The 22,801-nt window shown below is 38.8% G+C and overlaps 1 protein-coding gene across 3 annotated transcripts in view; it reads left to right on the top strand.

The window, feature by feature from the left end:
- JMJD1C (jumonji domain containing 1C) overlaps nucleotides 1-22,801 on the top strand; it is a 157,859-nt gene that overhangs the window by 36,679 nt on the left and 98,379 nt on the right. For all 3 annotated transcript variants that reach the window (XM_074544572.1, XM_074544571.1, XM_074544578.1), the window contains exon 2: nucleotides 14,209-14,373. In XM_074544572.1, coding sequence (XP_074400673.1) covers nucleotides 14,209-14,373 — 165 coding nt within the window. The remainder of the gene's footprint in view (nucleotides 1-14,208; nucleotides 14,374-22,801) is intronic.

A 22,801-nucleotide genomic window follows, 5' to 3' on the forward strand; every position in this document is an offset into this window, starting at 1 on the left:
GTAATGAGACATTTCGATTTTAAATAAGTTTTAGTTTGTCTGTATTTTTCTTCCAAGGTCAGTTTTAGCATGCTGTTGTAGCAGCAGTTTGGGCTAAATGCTTTCAAAGAAAAAAGAACAAGCTGCAAAGGGCTGGGGAGGGGGAGGCAGCAGTGAAACATATCCCATCTGGAGCATTTGGCTTGGAACAGGATGTTGCATGACTCCATGTGAAGCCTGCTCTCACGAACAGGATCCGCAGCAATGTAGGAGATTCAGCTGCTCCGTGGTGGGAGTGCAGCATGAAACGAGCTCTGTTTTCTCAAACTCCAACGGTTAGAGCTACAGGAAAGAGGTGGGACTTAATACGAGATTTATGTGTTGAGTAACTCAACAACACCAGCAGTTGCCAGATTAAACCCTTTCCTGCAGGTGCTGGCTTTCCTTAGACCTCTGCAATTGTTTTTCAGTGCGATGCATGTGGAAAGAATAATTATTTAAAGGATTAGAGGTTTGAAATGAGAACAATACAATTACTAAGTAGTCTGTTTCTGGTTCTAAATTCAAAAATCAAATAATTGCAAGAGGACTGATCTTGTCTTGGCACTAGATATCCTGTATACATGTGTGCTTTTAAAAAAAAATTGACTGGGTGATGTTTATAAGTTTTTTAATTATAATTTCGGGTGCAGAAAACATGTTAAGGAAATAGACTGTATTGAGAGCAAAGGGTTGTCTTGACAACCAGTCCTGCTATTGTGGACTCTTGGGCAAAATATATCCAATGTATCCTGTGAAAATATGTTGTGGGATTTTTTTTTGTGTTTTTTTTTGGTTTGGGTTTTTTTTGTTACTTTGTTTTTTATTTTAACATGAGTATTAGGAGGGAAGGGATGTGATCGTAAGAGAAGACATACATTACAAAGCCTGGAAATCTTTGCCCTTTGCTCTCAGTGCTCAAGAATACTTAATTTTTCCAGTGCTATGGAACTTGTCAGGTATGTCTCTTTATTTTACGATTCCCATGAAATTGTGCCAAAATTCCTTGGCAGCTCATTTTATCTAATAATCTATGTACCAAATCAGATGAAGTTTTTTTGGGATATAACTAATATTCTGATTCCTTTTTATAAGTAAAACTAGCAACGCTGTCCTTATATGCAGCACATTTAATGCTACTTCTGAGTCTTGTTTATTCAGCCTTCATTTCCTGAGCTAAACATGAGGGAGTGGGAGATGGTGGAAAAGAACTGATTCCCTGAGTGGGTGAAATATTTGTTTGTCTGGTTCATCAGTGGTGGACTCCTTCCCACCCTGAGAGGGAGACTTAACAAAATAGGTTTTAGCTGTGGCATTCCATCCTTTTTATTTTTTTAATGCAGTGACTAGGGAGTAAAGGCTCTTGATCTTTCTGGGAAGATTTTGAGGGAAGTGAAATGCATGGGAGAAAACCCTGGCTTTTTTCCCCATTGGCCCTCTCTCTGCAGTTAATTTTCGTACATGCACTGAATAAAAACATTGGTATATGTGCTTGTCTGAAATGCTGGCACTGTTGTCTTCTCAAAGTGTATCAAAGTTGCAAGATTTCAGGTCTTGGCTGTGCTGAAAACTCTTCATAATTATGATACGTGAGTTATTTGTATCACAGTGACATAACTGAACCAAAAAGCTGTAAGGAATCCAATATTGAACATTACTTTCCAAAGTATTTATTGCATATTCCTTTAATTTATTGCAGTATTAATGTCTGTTGACTGTAGGAGACAGACCTCTGTCTTGAATGCTAAATGGGCTTTTTCACATGAGTAATTGTTCCTTTCTTATGCACAGTAAGTTGATTGCAGCAGAAGGTAAATTTTGCGTACAATTCACAAGGCAATGAGACTGACTTAGAAATAACATCCAGATTTTAAACAGTTAATAGAGAGACGTGGAGGTGTTTTGTAAAGCAAGATAGAAACCTCCATTGTCATTCCCTGATATGTTTTGAAAACAGATTAACTTCTTTATCACTATCAATGCAAACTGCAGTTATCTGATACCACAAATAGTTCTGCAGCTGATAGTTGAAAATGCCATCTCAGAGTGTTCATTTTCCTGAAGGGAACACTTGTGTCCCTTAACTTGAACAGTAATTTTATTGCTCTTTCCCTAGGGAAATGAGAGTCTGATGTGACTGTGCTCTATCTTCTCTTGCACTGATTTATCATAATACAGTAAAACTGTCAAATTCCTCACTGCAGGAGGGCTGGGCTTGCTTCACTTACCTCTGCTGGTCATGAAGGCCCTCCCTCATTTCCTGATGTCTTTCCAAAGTCTTGTTTGTATTCTGTGTAGCTGTAGGTACACAATCAGTTGCAGTTTGTGGGATGGTTTTGTTTGTTCTCCAGACATTTTCTGACTCAGACAGCCTGGAATAGATCAAGTTGTGCTAACATTTGTTATAAGAAAGGACTTGGTTACGTTCATACTTGTTTTAAAGATTCTGAGTGTAAGTGATTATTGGAGTTCAAGGAGCTCCTCAGAAAATAAATTTGCAAATAGAGATGGGAGCTGAAAACTTGGAGAAGTTGTCCTGCATTTTCTGTGTATAGAAATGATTTATTCAGGGGACACAGAAAACGAATCATAATTTTAAATAAGCAAGATGATAGTGGGGAAATCAAGGGGAGAAAAGAGAAAGTAAAGGTACCAGCCCTCATTTTGTGGTACATTTATTGTGTGTATAATTTCTAGCATTAAAAGCTCTCTTGGACATACACTAAACCTTGTTTTGTTCCAGAAACTTGAACAGATGGTGAGAAAATTATGTACAGTTCTGAATTAATGCTTTTTTATTCTCTTCTCTGCAGCATTTACAATTGCAGGGAGGACTTCTTAAAAAACCTTTATAATTATAGTATAAAACCATTGTACATAAACAAACTTTTTTTTTTAATTCATCATCACAATCTTCTTTAAAATGCCATTTATTGAAAAATATTATCCTTACTGTTGTGACAAGGAGTGTCTGACTTTTTCACTGGTAAGTTACCCAGAGATGGCTAATGCAGTAATTAAGGTGATTAATTGGGTTCATTAGGCAGCTTTTGATGTATGCTCATTGCCAATATTTTGTTCTTATGTCTTTACTTGTGGCCTTAAGCACTAAGGGTTTGATTGTGTTATCTGTGGGATCTGTTGTTCTCTTGGTCTTATCAATGGATCTATTGTTCCTCCTTTGAAAAGACCTTTGAAAGGAATTACTAGGAGAACTGAAAATGCAGAGTATTTTGTTGCTTTCAGTTTTTTGTGTTTTTGTACATTGCATATTTCTAGGACAATTTTTAATTAACAAGAGTTATGCTGAAAGCAAGAGTTATGCTGAAAGCTTTAAAAGAATTATGCCATTAAGTTAAAAATCAAACATTTCTCTGTAGTTTGGACAATTGTGATACTGAAATAGGTTAGTTAATACTCAAGATGTAAAAGGGTAAATGACTTCACATTTTTGAGAAATTTTATTGAAGAACAAAAACTGATGTTAGAGAACAGAGCAAAAGTCTCTCTTCTGAAGAACGGTAGTAGACAAACACATGGAAAGAGAATTTTCATCTATGTATTGTGAGTGGCTTCTGTAACCTTAAGTGCTTTTCAGCCCTATTTTCCTGAAGCTTTTCTGCATCAGTAATTCTGTTTATTTGAAGCCATTCCTCCTGTGCTGTAGCCTTAGCAGCTGCAACAACAAAGTGGGCAGTTGTTCAGAGGAGCTGGTTGTGTTTGCAGTTCTATGCTTCAGCACAATTTGTCTTGTAACACCTCAGCTGCACCTGAAAAGCCCCTGGCATTCAATCTGCAACACATGGAGTGTCATGTAAACACAATCTCAGCTCCCAAGGAATTTGTGGTCAGAGGAGGCAGCACTGGCTGAAGTGACTGCACTCTGGGTCTGGAGGATGGGTGTGAAGCACAGACGTTGTGACTTTGTGTCATGGAGCAAGGGCAGAACCTCCCAACTTACCATCAGTGACTGAAGTTTTTTGTTTCTTTTTTGTTAATTAAAAAGCCGAACACAAGCAAATTACTATTAAAAGACTTATAAAATACACTGAAAAATGTAAGTGCTTAATTAAGTTAGGACCAAACTGTCCATATTGCTAATGTCTTCATTCTGATGTAAACAATCTCCTTAAGATTGTGCAATGGGAAAGATGATTTCCTAAATTACTTATCATACTACTGTATTTCTGTATATCCATATAGTTTACCTGTTATTTACATAAGTGTGATTTTTTTGCTCAGACATTTGGATATCTGTGACTCAGGAGTGGCCATTCTGGCAAAGAGGAGATTGAGGATGTGGATTAAGACAGACTGAAACCCCAGGAAGCCATGGTTACATTTCCTCCCCTGCTCCCAAAATGTTGCTTACCTTTGGCAGGCTGTTTCCTGATGTCATGTTTGCTCACATGTGCCACCAGCCCTGCTCTTAATCTCCTCTGACCTTTTAGTAATTGCTGGAGATATCTCAGTGCAGAGTTGAATGAACTTTGATCCCAGTTTGTGGACATTTATGCACTGGTGAACTCTGAACTGTAATGACCCAGTTCTTCTCTGTAAAGTCTAGCCTGCAGTTTGGTGGCAGATGGAAAAATAAAGGAAGCTCTTATAGACCTCAAAAGTCCATATGTTAATCCTTTGAAGCTTCAACCTCTTGAGTACAGATCTTACTTTGCTGTTTTATGCTGCACCTAACCTCTAAGAAAGAAGTAGCCCTGGGTAAGTTTTGTTTACGCATCTTTTGTTAGCAGGTGTTTTTAAGTTCTTAGTTACATCAGCAAAATTTTGTGGGAGTCTTTTTGAGTGAGTGGTGACTCTCCAGTGTGAAGTATTAGACGAATGTGAGGGAAACAGATGTAGCATGGAAAGATGACTTGTAGAGGAGGTTGAAACTGAGAGGCTGCAGTGGTAACATGAAGTTGACTCTTAAACAACAAAACAGTAATTCAGCTTGTGAAATAGCACTGAATGCAGTCACAAGACTACAAGGGAAGACTTTAATAATTCAGATTATAAAAAAATTAGAACTTGAACAAAACAGCCAAAGTCAAATACGCTCAATCTTCGCTAGGAAGAACTTAGAAACTGTTTGTCTTTATTGTTCTGCTTAGAGGTGGTTTTGTCAGGACCAGGAGAAACCAGGACCAGTTTGCAGCCTGTGAATTTGGCAGCCTGTGAATTGGAGGAAAGATGACAGCAAATTACTCTTAAAACTGTACCATGTTCTTCTCCAATAAAAGATAAAGCTTTAAAGTAATTGATATGGTGCTAACTTCCCTACTCAAGTATTCTAGTCCTCTTACAATGGAAAAAAGGCCTGGAAAAAAATTCCAATTATTTTAGCAGATGATCAATGAAGTAGATAAATACTTCACTAACATTTTGTCTTGCTTCAGAAGATTATGATTATTGTTGCTATTACTCCTATTTTCTCATCTGCTTGCTGAGATGTTTGGTTGGCTGGTTGCCTGAGGTTAACAGTCTTGCTTACAAGAGCAAATGCTGCTGTTATCAGAATACAGAGAATTACCATTTTGTAATGGACAATAATTTATAAAAATGCCAATATAATGTCTCTTTTTGGTTGCTCAATTTCTCTTGCTTTTCTGGTTACTCTTGGAATAGTCCCCCATAGTTCTCTTAATTCCTGTAAGATGACCAAAGAAAGCAATGAATTGAGTGAGTTTGTCTGCTGGAATTTTTGCTGTTGATATGAGCTAGGCCTTGAGAAAATGTCTCCAGTACAAACAAAATCTACCAGCCAGCTTCCTCTGGTGATTTGTCACTATGCTAAGGATTTGCTGGTGTCTTTTTGATATCTCTGGCTTTATCTGACAAAAAGGAAATAGTTTGTGAGCCCACTCCTGGTTTGTTTGGCTTGCTGTCTGGACACTGATGTGGGCACACAGAGCAGCTGAGAGGCACTTGGTCTTTGCTAGCCTGGATTCCCAAGTAAGAGTATCAAAAGTTCATCTCCAAACCTTAATTTTCTTTTAGTGTCTCTTCTGTTCCACTTCAAGTAAAGATTTGCTGTTCCAAAGTGCAGAGTTTAATCGGTGTCTGCACTGTGGATTTGGGAGGACACCACTTGTTCTAGCAGTACATGAATCAGGTTGAACCTCTGTCTGGGCAGATACTGAGAGTACTTTCAGTAGGGTCAGTGTCAGGGTCAGTCCTTTGGGCCTGGGAAGGATGGCTGGTTTGGCTCCTCACCTGTTGAGGATGGCTGATGGGATTGTGTTGGTAGAAATAGGGAAGGTCCTGTGCTTTTTGCTCTTGATTCCCTTCAGCAGTGCTTCAGCTCTGGGCTGTTCAGCTGCAGTGAGACAGCAGAAAAACTCAAATAACTGTATCTCCCTGCTCAGGTCCTGATCATCTCCCAAGTGCCAGCTTTGTGCATTTAGACTGTGAATTTGGACTCTCAGGAGGGCTGAAGCTGAGCTGTTCCCCATGGGTGGCTTTGCAGCCATACCTTGCTGGCTACAGCAACAGCCAGGTTGGTTGGTTAGTTAAGTTTGCTGCCCCACAAGATGCAGTTTTGTTTCTATCTCAGACTGGGGATGAGTAAAAATAGCAGTTGGTGAATTCTGACTAGGAGGTGACCTATTCCTTTCACCATTCACTTCAATTTAGCTTCCTGTAGTGCACTGTGATTGCTGATGGCCTGGTGGACAAGCTTTGTCTTCATTAATAAGCCATCACATTGTAAAAATGGATTTAAATCCATTAATATCTAAATATCTGGTAGTTATTTTTTGTTGGTTTTAGTCACATCTTCAAATGACAGATATATGCAGTTTAAAGTCAGCATAATCTTGTAAAAATTAAAACTTAGCAATAATGGTTCCTTATTAAATGACAAGTGTTGATCTTCTTAGTGTGATATTATGAATGTTAGTATTAGCTCAGATTAATTATCAAGTCATCTAAATCACTAAAGTTTTTTAATTGGCTTTTAGTTTACCTTATTTAAATTACATCTGCTTTGAAAACAAATTGTAATTTAATTTTTAAATTGAATATGTAGGCTTTCTATATATGTGTGCTTCTTAAGTACTGTTTTTAGAGCTGATCATTTAGAAATTGAGGCATAGTAAAATTTTTCTATGTTGTGTAATAGTGAGAAGAATTTGAAAGATGTTTTCAGGCCTGGAGGGCCAGGAGGTTTTTGTGTGATGTGCATACTTTACCTATTTATGATTCAATAGGCCGTGGTTTCTTAAAAGAGTAAGTCACTTCTTTTTCTCGCTTGGGATAAGTAATTCAGGAAATTTCTGGAATGTAAAACGTTTTTCAAATGGGGCTACTTGTGCCCCATTGGTTTCTTTGTAAGTCCAGTAGAGTCATGATTTAATTTCTGGTTTGTGTGTCACTTCACTTTGCTGTTAAGATCTGAATTTGGAAAAATATTTGTAAAATAGTATGCCAAATAATTTAAACACAGTGATTTAAGTAGCTTGTAAAGTAAAACTTGGCACTCCTGTAGATTCTTTTTATCAGAGGCAAGTCCTTTTTTTGAGAAATTAATTTAAAACTCACATACAAGAAATATAGGATTTTTTTTCTTTCTTTTCATTGTAGATCATATTTTCTTCATCTTTCTGTTCAGAATATGCATTTTAAATTGTGGGATGAAAGTCACATACTTGTGTTAGATGGTTTTCTTTATTTTCCAGGCTGGTTTTGGGGCCTGCGAGTAGGATGCTTTTTTATTCTGTCATCTTCTCTGCAATCTCTACTCTGTGCTCTACGTGATGTGCTGGTTGCTTAGCAATCCAAGCCACAGACTGCAGCAGGCTGTTGCAATACTACTGGTATTTTTCTTCAGTTTTGAAACCAATTTTTTTGCTGCATTTTTCTTCTGCAGAGGCTACTTTATTGTCAATGTTCAAGTCAACATTTTGGGGAATGCAGGTCTGAAAATGAACCATAAGCTGTACATGTTGATAATTTCTTACCTGTAATGTACCTTGAGAGTTTTCTGGAGAGAAATAATTGTTTTTGTTTCAAGGCCTGTCTGTATTTGTAGGATATTTATGTTTTAAGGCTTACTATAAGGAAGCTACCTGGAAAATGCATGTTTATCGGAGCATGTATTTGCTGCATCTGGCCCTGTTCCCTTGTGCACATGGCACATATTTGAGGTGCCTTGCAGTCAGTGTGTAGCTGTGCTTTATTCAGGAGCCTGGGGAGAGAGCAGGGTTGTCTTCCTCATTCTGCCAGCCCTGAGGTGTTGAGCAATGCTGGCAGTGCGAGTGTGGCCTCAGCCTGAGTGTGTCTGTCACAGTGTGACTCCAGCAGTGACACAGCTCCTCTGCACTTTTAGACATCTTCAGCAGATGATCCTCAGGCTGCAGATTGCTTTTTCCCCTCAGTAATGAGAACAGTGTTTATGGAGGGGATGTCTCCTTGCATTTCAGAGGAGCTGTAGCTGGCTGCTGTTATGTGTGGTCTTTCAGTGGGAGGAAGTAAATCTTGGTGCTTTCCTGCTGGACAGACATACAACCATTCTATACTAAAAAAAGAAGAGGGGGTTTCCAAGCAGTTGTGAATCCTGAAGCAATAGAAACTTGATTCTCTGCAGATAATGAACCAGCCTCTCTTTTTGTGCGCTTCAACTTTCCAGCTCATGATTGAGGACTGCTGCTGGGATGCTACACCTATTCAATTTTCTTTTGAATAAACAGAGACTTTAAGTATTCAGAATTATCAGCATGTTGTTTCATGGTAGAAGGGTACATCAAAACAGGATTTAATCTTTGAGGAATTGTCCCTTCGATTTCCACAGTAAATCAAAGTAGCAGCATTTTCTCTTCTCATTTAATAGAAAATTACATCTTCTGCCCTTAAATTTGTTACTTCTTGCAAACTTCACAAATAATCAGAACAGATGTGCAGATTTGAATATTTGTTCAAACAATTTCATGTTTTAAGAGCTGAAATAGCATAAAATAACTCGCATGCTGATTTGTCCCATCTTTTAAGGAGCTTTCAGTGTTCATGTCTATAAAACATCTATCTGATTCTACAGCTTTTTTCCTAGTGCTTGAGAGTTAGAAGCAGGGCTTTTGCATTTTAGAGACAAGCTATTATGTTCCTTAAATTGTGGCATACCAGTTTTGTCAAGAACATTTTCAGGTGTTCTAGAGACTTTGTGTGGTATTATGGGTATCTACTCACCCTGCCTAAAAAATACATGGTACATTTAGTACTTTTTGTCAAAACTAGCTACTTTCTTGACTGCAAATATAAGTGAACAAACACATCTAATCTGCAGTAAAAATGCTGCCTATTTTAAAGAATATATGGAGGCAGTAAACCCCATCTTTTAATACTAAAATATTTGCTAGTTAAATACCAATCTATTGCTATTATTTCAGCTGTTGCAGTTGCTTTTAGGCTATATGGAGAATGCCAGTGTACTTTAAAATGCTTTTTATGAGTTTTTTTTATTGTAGAGTGACTGTGAAATACTAATGTGAAAGATTGAGAAAATTTTGTTAACAAAAAGCAACATTGAAGCCCTTTATTAAAGAAAAGTCCTGACTGCTGCCTTTGGTTGCTATTAGACCACTTTTCCATGTGGAAATGGGTAGCACTTGCATAAAAGAGTAATAATTTTCCTGTGTTAAGCTGTTTTGCTTTATAGTAACTTGTGCTTTGATTACATTTGATTAGGTGTAGATATATTTAGAAAGACTTAACTGCTGGGTAATGCCATCTCCATGAAAGAAACAATTTGTAAAAACCTGAGAAGTCGAGGATGTTGGGAACAGGATGGGAAGATGAAGTTTCATAAAAGCACCCTTACTGTCTCCATTCCCTCTGTACTTGAACTAGCCTTAGTTTGTACCAGCTGGGTGTTTGGCAATCACATCCATCTCCATCAGGACATGGAGAACTTTTCCAGAGTCTAGTGTAGTTTGTTTTAATTCTCAGCTGTGTACCATGCTAGGGATCACACCAAGGGGCAAAAGTTGTCAGGGGCTCAGAATTCCAGGAGCAATCCTGGCAATTTCACACCCCATCACTGCCACAGGTGGCTCAGTGTGGTACCCACGGACTCACTGCCTCCCTCCACCTCTGTGGCAGCAGCAGGAGGCTCTGCCTGCTCCCTGGGCTGCCTGGCTTTGCTTTCCTGCAGGAAGATTTTCTTTCAAAACCGAGGAACTCCCAGAACCCTTGTTACTGGGCCGAGAATAAACCTTTCTTAAACATCCCATAGAATGCTTGTTCCCCAGAATGAAAATGTGCAGGTTGCGCTTAACATTGGGGAATATGGAAAAGGAAGAACTAATTTGGATTGTATTTTGAATTTTGCAGTGACATCTTGTAATGAAGTTTCTAGTTATTTTGTGTAACTTTGTATAACTTCTGTCAAATCGAAAATTTTTATTTTCCTTTGATGATGGTACCATTGCTGGAAATTGTGTTGTGTGTTTTTAAGTAAAATTTTGTGGTTGTAAATACATTTCTGTTAAATTACATACAAGATTTACATTTCTGTGTTCACTTGGCTATACATCACAAGGTTGGAAATTTGACAGCTAGTTTTTGAATCTTGATTACATACTAAGAGGTCTATCTTAAGTTGCATAACTAAGACATTTGAATTGCACAGATAATTTTTAGCATCTGAGTCTGCAGTTTTCAACACTTATAATTTTTTAATGAAGTATATATGTGTAATAATTGATCATGGCACAATATTCTATCTGTTGTAATAGAAAAGTGTTACAAGGGAGACCCAGGGGGATGCACTCTGAGGCTCACCTTGCAGTCAGCAGCCAAACTGGTGTTGATGAAAAACCATTTAATATGGTATAAAGTAGTGTTTTCTTGCCTCTACTGAAAACATGCTCAGAGAGGTTGCTTGGATTTTTTTCTTCCTAGAAATAAACCTTTTGCTAACAATCATTAGGTGATCAAGGGGAAATTGTGCTCTCTTCCCTTAGGAGGGCAAACAGAACTTGGATAACAATGCACTCAAGGAGTTTTAGTAAAGTGGATGATGCATGGACTGTGCTTTTTAACATTTTAAGTCAAATTTTTTTGAAGTTAGTATTGCTTCTGTGCCAGTTCTAAAGGGTTTCAAAGTTTATTTAGTCAGGCATATTTATTTGGAGCAGAAATGACTGGAAAACTCTCGATTACAGTTCTGCATGTAGAGGAGTTAACCATGGTTGTTGTGTTTGGGCTTAGAAATAACAATATTTTGTTGCAATTGCTTGGCTGACTCCATTGGAAATAAATTTGTTGTCTTGCTTTACTTGGAAAAGCATGCTAAAGCTTATGCTGCTTCCTGTTGGAAGATAGCAGTGAGTTACAAAATTAGCACATTAATGCCAATTATAAATATAATATCATCCCAGTGGGAATTTCTCCTTTTTATTCAAGAGAATGCATACGTGGTGAGAAGGCTTCAGCTGCTCTGGGAACACAAACATATAATATCTATCCACAAATAGCTGACAAGGCAATGAAGCAAAATTTGGCTGAAAAATCTCCAAATCAACATTCATTCTTAGGGAGGCAAATGTCATAGAGTTTCTTGCTGTATAGTGTTCTGTCAGTGGAGCAAAAAAGATGAAATATTTTTAGGCTTTGCACTCCTTAGAGGGTCTAACTTTGGCTCTCTGTTTTATTTTGTTGGCGTAGGTTGCTGGATTGCTTCCTTTCCTCATCTTTTTCCCTTTTTACTCCCTTTCATAAACTGTGCTGTTTGAGATAGTGCTCGTCTCTGTGTGGGAGGTCAGTGTGCACAGCAAGGGGAAGCCTCTATTCTTCAGAGCCTTTACTGTTGCCTTAGAAAAATTCATTTCCCAGCCAAACAGAGAATGGGCAATGAACTGGGCGCTTCATTTTGTCTCTCTTGCTTCTGCTTTTCAGAAATCAACTTTAAAAAGCCAGCAGATAGTTAATAGGCTTGGCATGGAAACCTGCAAGTGGTGGAAGCTGGCAGAAGAGATTCCCAAGGATTGTGTGTGCAACTAGAGGCGGAATATGGTGCCCTGAGCCATGGCAGACTGGCTCTGTGCCATGCTCCATTCTCCACTTTTCTTGGAACTGCTCCTTTGAAGATCTAATTATATGGTGCCAGGAGACTCTGCAGATAGCTCAGCAGTAACTCCCACTGTCGCTGTGCTGAATTTTGGTTTATTTGGGGTGCAAAACTTGCACACAAACACTAGATTGTATCGCAGCTATCCACAAGCTTTGGCCAGTGGCCAGAAGATACAGTATGTTTTTGTGTGGCTGTTTCTAAACTGCTAACTCTGCTTTAGACTTATCTGTGTTTTTCAAAAATATTTATTCATTTGATTCTCCTTGCCTCCTATTTTTTTTTTTTGTTAATGTGCTGCTGTGTGAGGTCTGCTGCTTAACCTCTTCACACTTTGCTACAGACTACCCAGGTGAAGTGTCTTTGCAGATACTAAACCAAAGTTACTTGAGCAGTCTGAAATAATTGAGTGAGATTTGCAGGAAGGAGGTGCATTTTAGAGAGTGATTTTTAACTGTACGGTCACTGAGGATTGTCTTTAGAATTGATCAAATGACAAATTTTACAAATAAATGGTTCTCCAGAAGGCTTCAAAAGAGCTGCAAATACAAGATAATTAATGCTGCCAAAATGATTTGGGATATGATGTGCTTGCCTGTCAGTGTTTTACAGTTTTACTCTGTTTACTGTTCCTCTTAACTCTTTTGATTAAGAAATGAATATTCTGCAACTTTATTACAGATTTTAGAATTAGTCTCTAGAAATGAAATTATTAACAAGTGGGGGTTTTTTAGTGGTAACAGTTTTTGCTGCTGTTTTCTACTTGCTTTGTTAAAAGAAGAAGCAATTGCTGTAGTGATGAACAGTGGAGGTGAGAGGATCTTCTTGATCTGATGCTTGAAAGAAGAAAGGGAAGAGGAAAGTGTGTGGGAATGAAGTGGGAGTAATATGGGTCAAAAGTATCTGTGGGGAAAACTGGGATGATGAACTTGGGTAGAGGAGTGAGAAGTGGCTTGGTGAAAATTGAAGTTGTGCACTGAGAAGGCAGAAGGACAAGATGAGAAGGAACACTCTGTAGTACACGTTTGATAGTGTGAGACAGAAAGTCTAGACAAGGAAGTATGTTGTAGGCCTAAAATTAACCAGATCTAAAAGAGAAGAATATTTCTGTGACAGTGATTTTTAGTTCTCAGAAGCAGATACAGGAAGAAACTCCAGTTTTGGAAATTGCCTTGGGTGTGGCTGAGGCTGAAGTTCAGAGGTGTAGGAAAGCATCTTCCCTTCTCCATTTAGTGTAACAAGCAGTGGCATTTTTTGTATTTTACCAGCTGCTTTTTTCTTAAGATTTCGCATTGTGAAAAGAGAACAGCTTACTACTTTGAGTTATTTTTAACTTTAAAATGAAGTCTTTAATTTTGAAATGTAATGGGTTTAGCAGAGATATGCAGATAGCTTTTGGATAGCTCTGAGATCGCTCTGCTCCGCACAAGAGGAGACAAAAGGTGTGGTGTACTTAACTTAGTGGTTTAGTGGATGCAGCTGAGGGGAGAAGGTACAGCTGTTCTATATTGGGATAGCACAAGATCAAATAGTTACAAACTGGTTCCACGTTAACCTAGCTGGAAGCAAAACGTGGTGGTATTGTTTCTTGTTTGGTTTGGTTTTTGAGCCAAATTGCAGGAGGAAACTGAGCTGCTGCTGTGTGCTGGACTTGCTTGTAGTAGCCAGGTCTGCAGGCTCAGGATGTCCTTTCTGGTGCTCTTCTAATTGACTTCTTTTTCCCTTAAAACTATGTTACTGGTTAGTTGGTTTGTATTACATGACATATATTTGAACTGAAAATGAGAAGTATTCATAAAACTTAGTGATTATGTAGATAGCTGTATGTATTACTTGAATGCTATTATTAAATACTTAGTGTAATGCTTGTTGTTCATGAGATAAGACACCCAATGTTAGTGGAGATATTTTAGTGACTCTCCTCTCTTAACCACAAATGCACTGCCAAGAAAACTGTCTTCTGTGGTGTAGGAACTGAATATATAATTTCAAAACCATAGCATTAAAATGGGTAATAAAAAAGATCTTGCATTTGGTTTTTTTAATGTATACATTAAAAAGTGCATGTAGATGAACACATGCTGTGTATAGGCAATAATGTATGTCCTTTCTTTCTTCAATTTCCCCAGGTGTATGTGGAATTTGATGACCTTGAATGGGAAAAGCGAGAATGGGTTAAAGTTTATGAAGATTTTGCAGCCTTCTTGGTGGAGTACCAGCTGGTCTGGGCAAAAAGAAAGGACCCAAGCCAGACTCAGGGATCAAAAATCAAACAAATTCAATGGCCTGCATTGGTAAGATACTTTAATTGCATTTACTAAAGCATTTAATTCTCTTTAATTCTGTCCTTAAGAAACTGTCTAAGTTACTGCAGTGGTGATGGGAAGTGGTGCACATAGAGGGGGAGAAGGGTAAGAAAAGGATAAGAAAAAAACTAGTAAAGCCTGTTGGTGTTGGAGTGATGTGGTAATAGTCACTCATCTTCCTTTTTGAATCAACCTAAAGCACTGCAAAAGTGGTGTCTGAGTGACATAACAGGATTAATGTCACTTCCCATAGTCAAAGCATCTTACAAATATAAACTTGCCAGTAACACATCTTACTGCTCTGGGGAGAATTGAAATTAAGGTGAAAAATAAACCCTTAAGCTTGTGATACCCTCAGCTTCCACAAAGAAGGTATCTGAAATTCAGGTCAGAGTTCAGAAGGATGAGAAAAGATTAATCAAGTGAGTGGTAATTGTTTGCCTGGTTTATGAGGTGATCTTTCTGGATTGGTGCCCAAGCATTTAAAGCTGTTGAGATAACTGCTAGGAGGCTGTGTGCATTTGTGACATGCCTTTAGATATATCTGATGAGATAATCTAAAAAGCAATAAACATGTGTGCCTTTTTTTCTCCAAAGAATCTAGTAGTGCTAGCAGAGTCTTCAGAAGAGCCAAATAGATGTGAGATTTTGGAAACCTACTGTGTTGGATGGTTTTACTTTGTACACAGTTGGGGAAGATTTCTCACAGACTTGTGGCTGAAAGGGGCTCCAACAAATTTATGAAAATGATGAAGGGAAGTCTTAGATATATTTGAGAATAAGCTTAATATGTGTAACTCACTCTTTTTAAAAAAATGTTTACAGTCATAATGAATTTAGATGATGACTTTTTTCCCCTCTGGCTTTTGCTGTATCTGTTTCTTTCAATATACTTTTCATATTATTGTCTCTGAGCACCTGATGGATTTCTTGGAATGCTATTGTGGGATAGTTTTTCTGAAGCTGGGGTGGGAACAGTCATGCTGATGGTCATGAAGCAGTCTGGTCAAAAAAGTCATGGATGATTTTGGATTGACTTACTCCTCTCCAGTTAATACTCCTGCTCAGCTTGTATGTTTGTGCTAATGTGCTTGAGTAAAGCAAGGAAACTTTCTGGATGTACAGGCTGAGTCATATATTTGCTTGTACAGGCAAGTTAGTATATCCTTGAGCAAGAATTTTTAGTTTTAGGGAGCCATGTTATTTGCTCTTTGAAGCCACCCATCACTCCTTGATTGAGATGGGTCTTTTAAATTCTGTTCAAAACTTATCTTAGTGTCTAAGTACTCTGCTATTTTACATGCTTTTAATCTCACCCTCTAGGATAGAGATCCTTGTTGGGTTTAGAGGGGGTGTATTTCTATAAAGTATTCTAGTCTGGCTGCTGATCCTGTCCCCAAATTAAAAGTATGTATTTGCTAATGTGTGAAAGTTTTGGTTGAACCTTTCTCTAGCAGACACTTTTATCAAACTTGTGCTAGTCCAGCAAAAGGCAAAAACTTTTTTTCTTCCATCTCTATCTTACAAATTCTGTCATTTTTTTAAATGTTTACATTCTTGAGGCAGCTGATAGGCATGAGAAGGAAGATTTTCAAAAGATTTGCCTCCTGCTTTTACAGTTAAAAATTGAAATAGTATAGACTGAAGCGATGCTCAAATAGCTTCAGGTCACAGTTTTCAGATGTTAAGGATGAGAAATCCTCAGAAATTCTCTCATTTATACTTGGCCTGGGTACAGATGTTCTAGCAATTGTTTCCTGAGTCAAACCCTCTAGTCATCCATTCCAGAAAAAACATATTTGAGGGCAAGTGCAGATAGAGGATATTAGCTGTAGTTAGAGCAGATGCTCTCCACAGAGACCTCCCAAGGTTTTGCAACTCAGCAACTCTGAGCCCACCATGGCTTGGGGAGCAGTGAGGGTGCTCAAACTGCCTTGGAACTTTTGGCTTTTGTCACCAGACTATCAAAACACTGCAGTGGATTGGAGTGGATGAGCTCCGTGAAGGTTTGTGTGGTATGTTTTAGTTGTGGTTTTTTGTTTTTTGTTTATTTTCCAAACAAGACTCACTAAAAATAAGAAAAATGAAAAGGGTGGTAAAAAAAAAAAAAGATTTGTCAAACAGCAATAGGAATATTTGCATTTTTATGTGAAATCCCAAGTGTGGACGTGGTAATACGCATATGTTGGAAAAGCTGAGTCTTGATGTAGCCTTTAAAGGAAAAGTCTCAAGCATTCCCATGCATGTGAACAATATTGAAAAAAATCATACCAAAAAAATGGTTTTGATACAGTTTTGTTTTGGAAGCTAATGTAAATGCAACAAAGCAATAATTTAGGAAATTTTATGTGGTATTTCTATAGGATCTTTGGCTTCAGTGGAGTGAATGAAAACTGCTTGTTCATTTCCATGGCTCTTTATCACCTTCTCTTCTTTGATTAATGTACCCTGTATTTACTGTATGGTATTCAAGCCTGATCAGAAGACAAGGTCTGCAGTTGTTGTGGGGCTTTTTTGTGGGTAGATACCAGTCTGGTGTCTGAGTACTTGAGTTACTGATTGCTTTCATCACTCAGTTGTGTGATATGATGTAATCTCCACTTTATAGTTGAAATTTCTAGAATGCAAGTTGTTTACAAGTGTTGCTATTTTCAAATGCCTGAGTGCCTGAGGTGTAGCTATTCCTGAAAGTACAGCATCTATTGACCTTGTGTAATGATGCTTTAAGATTGTAGCTCTATAGTCAGGCTGAGACAGGGGGAGATGGGAAGCACTGTCTCTTTCTCCTTGTTTAGAAACTCAGTAACAGGAGAGGGGTAGGCTATCATCTGAATTCAGTTTCTCTCATGAGGAGATTGTGGTTTTTTTTTAAGTGAAATTCCTGTCTCGGGTGAAGAGCTGGCTGTAAATGAGCCTGGAGCCCTGTTGCCAGTAACAATCTGCATTGTGATGGCTTCATGTGATGGCTTAGAGTGGATACCTCTGCCACTGTGCAGGGCTGAGAAGGAGGGAGGAACAGCAGTGCCTCAGGTTGTGCACTCTCTAATCAAATGCTTTTTCTTCCTGGGAGCACTGGAGGACTTGGCTGACTAGCTGGTATAATTAGAAATCACCTTGCAGCCTAAAGAAATGGCAATAGTGATAAGCAATGTCAGTGTATGTGTAGCCTGGATAATGGGGAAAAGTAAGTTTGGTTAACAGTGCTTGTTTTATACCTTAAAGTAATAGAGATGCTTTACTGATGGCAATGCAGGAGAAAACTTCTTGGCCAAAGTGTTAGCATAGGAAAAAGTGAAAGTATGGATTCTGAAAAAAAGTTGTAGGTAAGTGGAAATGAGTGGTGTGCCTGTTCACATTAAGCGATTTTTAAAGGTAGCCAAGATAAGGCGTTCAAATTGAAGGCATCAGTTTGGGTTGGTAAATAAGGGGGAGTGCATGTTACAAAGATAGAAAAAACAGGAGTGATAGGCTCCAAGTGATGGGTTAGGGGAATCACCAGTACTTAAAAAATGAGGCTTAATTGGGTTTTGAATTTCTCAGAAATAACTTTGCAACAAGTGACATGCTGAATAAAATTATTTGACCTGTAGGTAGACAAAGAATAGTTGTATTTTAGGGAGGGTAAATTAGTTTTCCTGTGTAGAAATAGTTTGGGTACTGTGATGTTAGAGATGAGTGATAAAAGCATGCATTTGATATAATTCAGTCTGAAGTCTCAGGAGTATGGGGGTATCCCCTCAGCATCCAAGAAGGGAGAGGGAAGTACTGTGTGTGGGCAGGGTGACAAATTGGAGCCAAGGTTTTAATGTGGACTGAACAGAATGCTTCTGTGAGCTGTCAGCTTGAATTTAATTACTGCCTCTCTAATTGCACATTAAAATATCTAGAAATAAAGCGTAGAGGGAGAAAATGAGATGACAAAGGAGAGAAGCAGCTAGAGACATTTTAGAGAATAATAGAATAATGTGCAGGAAAAGTTTTAAGGTCACAGACTTACTAGCAGAGGGCACTACGGTAGAATCATAGATAGCAATTCACATTTTTTTCACAGCATCAACTGTACATGTTTTAAGTACAGGAAGGTGTGGGCTGAGTGTCTTTTTCTTAATAATTGTGTTTGGGAAGAGGGTTTTGGAAACATGAATGATGTGCTGAACCAAAAATTTATTATTGAAGGTCTACAGATAGGAATGAAAGACATTTCAGACAGACATTTTAAGAAGCCTGTTCCATCATCTTGGAAGGAAAATAAGGGAAGAAGAATAATGGAAAATGCAGTTATGATTAAATGAGTTTAAGGTTGATAGGTTATGGCAAATCTGTACTTTCGGGTAAAGGATCTAGGAGAACATGAGAGGTTGGAAAGAAAAGGATTGGAATTGAATATAGAGAAAAGTGAATGCATTGAATGAGAACATACATGAGAAACTTCTGCAACAAGAAAGGAAGAGGATGTTATAGAACAGAAAAGGAAAAGTATCTTATTTTGGTCTTTTCATTTTGGAAGAAACTGGTGGTCTTGTGCAGGGTAGATGTCAAAGGAGGAAATAGTTTGGCTCAGTATACTGTGATGAAAAACAGGACTGGGGAATGGTAGCTGGCAGGGCAGAGCTGGGTGCCTGGGATGATGATGAGTCAGAGTGTTTCATGTTCCTCTGGGTATGCCTTGTTTTGTGAAGCATGTGTTGCCTTTTTTTATACCTGTAAACTAAGTGCTGCTTGTGAATTCAATATGAATCCATATGTAATAAATCAGAAGAAACCATGGTAGTTTGTTGCTCTGAATATGAGGACAATGCTTCATTAGCTTTACAGTACTTGCCTTGTCAGACCAACAGTTTTGCTCTTTGGTCCCAGCTAATACAAAGGTCTGCAGTAACTATCACTCCCAGTTTCATGCTGGTATACTGCAAGAACTGGTTCTCCTGCAATTCTGCATTTCATATAGATAAAAGCTAAAATACATTTCCATGAGGAGATCCTGAATATGCATATCTCTCCTAAGGTAGGGAGGCTGGAAGAACAACTCAACCTCTCCCCCCTGTTCCAGTAAAAAAATGAGCATGCCTGTTGGCCTGTCTCTCTTGGATCAAGTGAAATAATTGCAAAACCAGTGGCTTGAGAGCAGTCTTTGCTGGGACTCTGTGCAGGGCTCTGCAAGAACACAGAGCTGTAGCCAGACTTGTAGTAAAAACAGGGACAAAGAGGGAAACTTCACTGGCAGTGATGAACCCTTTTCCACTGTGACAATCTGGAGCTGATTTACAATGGCCAGTGCCAGTGGGACTGTGGGCCTTCAGTCTGACTGTCGTGCTAATGAGGAGGTTGTCTTCAGCAGGAGGAGATGACGTTTGTTTTGGTGGCAGTGGATGTGTTTGTTCTGGTTGGGTGTGAATGAGCCCAATATGTTCATGTGCTGACTGCACATGAGGGCACTTGGTGGTCAAGTTTGTGAGGTGAAGCATTCCTGGATACATGGAAGAGAAGACTTGTCCTCTGACCCTATGTAGCTTTTTTCCCTCCTCCCTCTGTGCCCCTCTGTCCCAGCTGTCAATTGCAGAATCCCTTGCCTTGACTGCATTCTGCTTCAGCTGGCTTGATTCTGCTGGATTATGATGCAAATATTTTTGAAGTGCCAGTTTATTGGCATTTGTGTCAGTCTGTACAACAAGCTTCTGCAGTGTGTACAGTCTATACAACAAGCTTCTGCAGGGCTTCCAGATGTTCTTGAGACAAATAAAATTCTTTGGCACAGTAATGGAAAGTAGAACAGGTTCCTTGTTCATCTCTGTTTATACTGTGACGCACTACCACTTTTTCAGTCTCTCAAAGATTTGTTTTCATCTTTTCGATCATTTAATTTTAGCATTTCTGAGTAAGTTTCTCTTTTATATGTTGATCCCATGGCTCAGATTGATCCCTGTCAAAAGCAGGAGCTTCTATAGATAAGGCTGATGTTCCTCCTTTGTATTCAGTGCTTCATTGCAGCCTGTTCTCTCTGCACAGTGAAATATAGAGGTATACCCTGCCAGATACTATGATTAAATCCTCAGTGGACACTCAAAATACTCCAGCAGTAAAAAGAAATTAATTCACAGAGGATTACTGTGTCTATGGAAAGTAAGGCAGAGAGAAGACTTGGTCTTCTGAGTCCTAAAAATAAGTAAAAACTTTGAGGATATTTCAAATGTGAGGGGAGGAAGTGCTGTAGCTTCCAGGGAAAACAATGAAAAACTAATAGTGGTTTTTTCTGGTACTCCTTTCCCTGCTTCAAAATTCTAGTGCTTGCATCCCTTGGTAATATGGAGTAAAGATATGTGCAATAGAGGTGAAAATGCTTGGAAGCTGTCAGCTTCTTGGAAAACTTCAGAGCTTGGGGAAGAGAAAATTTAAGCAACTGACTCAGCAGAGCATAAATGACCCGATTTTTGCTGCATTGTGAAAGACAGTAACATGCAGAAACAGCACTTGGAGATGGTTCAAAGATTACTTTGTTGGAGAGTACATTACTGTAATATTCCCACAGAACATAAATGTCTCAGGCAGTACCACATCCTGCCTGTGTACTTTGGCACCTGCTCCTTTTGAACTGCTGCTTACTGGGAGTCTGCTCTCCATGCAGCCTTCCAGGGAGAGGCCCTTACCTTCCCAGGACATGCCCCAAATGCAGAGCAATAAACGGGAATCTGCCTCCCCTGATGATTTGTTATGAAATATGGGCGTTGGCCTGTGGCTTCCCACTCTGGGAGTGAGTGATGGGCTGGAAAGCCTCACTGCTGTGCTGTTTTCTGCATAGCTCTGGTACTTTTCTGTGCACTTTCCACTACTGCATTGGTTGTTCCAAAGTTTTTTTCTTAAGATGTTGGCTAATGGCAGCCTTCCTTTTACTTTGTTGTTAAACTTGCACTTGTAAGCAATGGGGATGATTTTTTTTTTTTTGTGAAAGGATTTAGTTGTGCAAAAGCATGCTTATGTATTTAAAATAAATGAAATATCTTTTGGTAGTTAAGTGCTGTGCTAAGAGTAGTTCTTAATGTTAACATCATTTATAGATGTTACAGAATTCCAAACAAAATGGAGTATTTTCAAGACTTCAGCAGTAACCACAAATCACATAGATCATACTGGCCTGGGAGCTGCCATTTGGGCAGCTCATTTAGAGAAATCTGCTCTAGTATGTCACTAAGCATCCTAGATGTCTTTGAACCCCAGGTTTTTTCCTGCTAGTAAAGCACTTGCTGTTCTCCAAGGGTTGTGCCAGGTAAAAAGCCTCAGATAATGTTCAGCATCCTCCAGCTGTAACTGTGTGATGCTCCCAGTTGAGTGTGCCTCTGTGTCTTGCACCTGCTCCAAAGTCAGACAGCAGTGAAATGCTGCTGATGATTTACATGTCCTTCTGTAAAAGACAGATATAAAACATCTTGAGGTTCCATATTCAAGCTCTGCACTTGAAGCAGAGCAGTTGAAGCCACAGCTGCAGGGAGCTCAGTGCAGGGTGGCTGCTTGCATATTGATATTTATAACTGAAACCTGGGCTGGTTTGAGATATGGTTATACTCCTGCTGCTAGCCCAATCAGCTAGGCTGCACTTAGTGTCACTGAATCTGAACTGTATTTATGTAGAAGAGCCACAAGGTATGCTGGGTTCTCTGAAATTCACCTGAAAGTATTAAGTATTTGATTTTGGTTTGGTTGTTTTTTTTTTTTTTAACAGCATTTATGAGAACAAAATTTTCACTTGTGCTGAAGAAAACAAATTACTTTGTAGCTGTCTAGATCATCTGCACTTTTTCAGTGAATTAGAAAGATCAGCTCTGTTTTGGAGATATCACAGTGAGCAGGATATAGGCTGGTGGATGCAGGTGGTGATTTCAGTACAGTATTGTGGAAATTCAGCTTCCGGAGCTTGAGCTTTGGAAGACGGCTCTGTATCTCCATCAGACTTATCATTCTGTCTTGTTGCTGTTTATATAAATTATGAATTATATTATAAATCTATAATATCTATAAAATCTATAATTATATATGTGTGTGTGTATTTATAGCTCGTGTTTATAGAGATATACACACAAACAGAATGTTTGTCTCTATATGTTAAAACCATAAAAAAAAAATTATCTTCTGAACTATACCTGTTGAGAGTCTGTACAGTGAGAGAGAGAAGTCAGCCTGGTACTTGTCCTCCACCCCAAGAGTGGCTGTCCAGATGAAGGAGAGCTGTGCCAAAGCCCTCCATCCCCACACAGTGCTCAGTGTTTCTCTGGTGATGGCAGGAGGAGCAGCTGGGCTTTACACCTGTCAAATCCATTTAGCAGCTAATTTTGAAAGCCACCCACTCTTCAAATCTCCACTGCTGTTTCTGTGCATTCATAACTTGTCAGCTGTGCAATACTAAAGCACTGCTCACATCATGCTG

The sequence above is a fragment of the Zonotrichia albicollis genome, chromosome 7 (assembly GCF_047830755.1).
Source record: "Zonotrichia albicollis isolate bZonAlb1 chromosome 7, bZonAlb1.hap1, whole genome shotgun sequence".
NCBI classification, from domain to species: domain Eukaryota; kingdom Metazoa; phylum Chordata; class Aves; order Passeriformes; family Passerellidae; genus Zonotrichia; species Zonotrichia albicollis.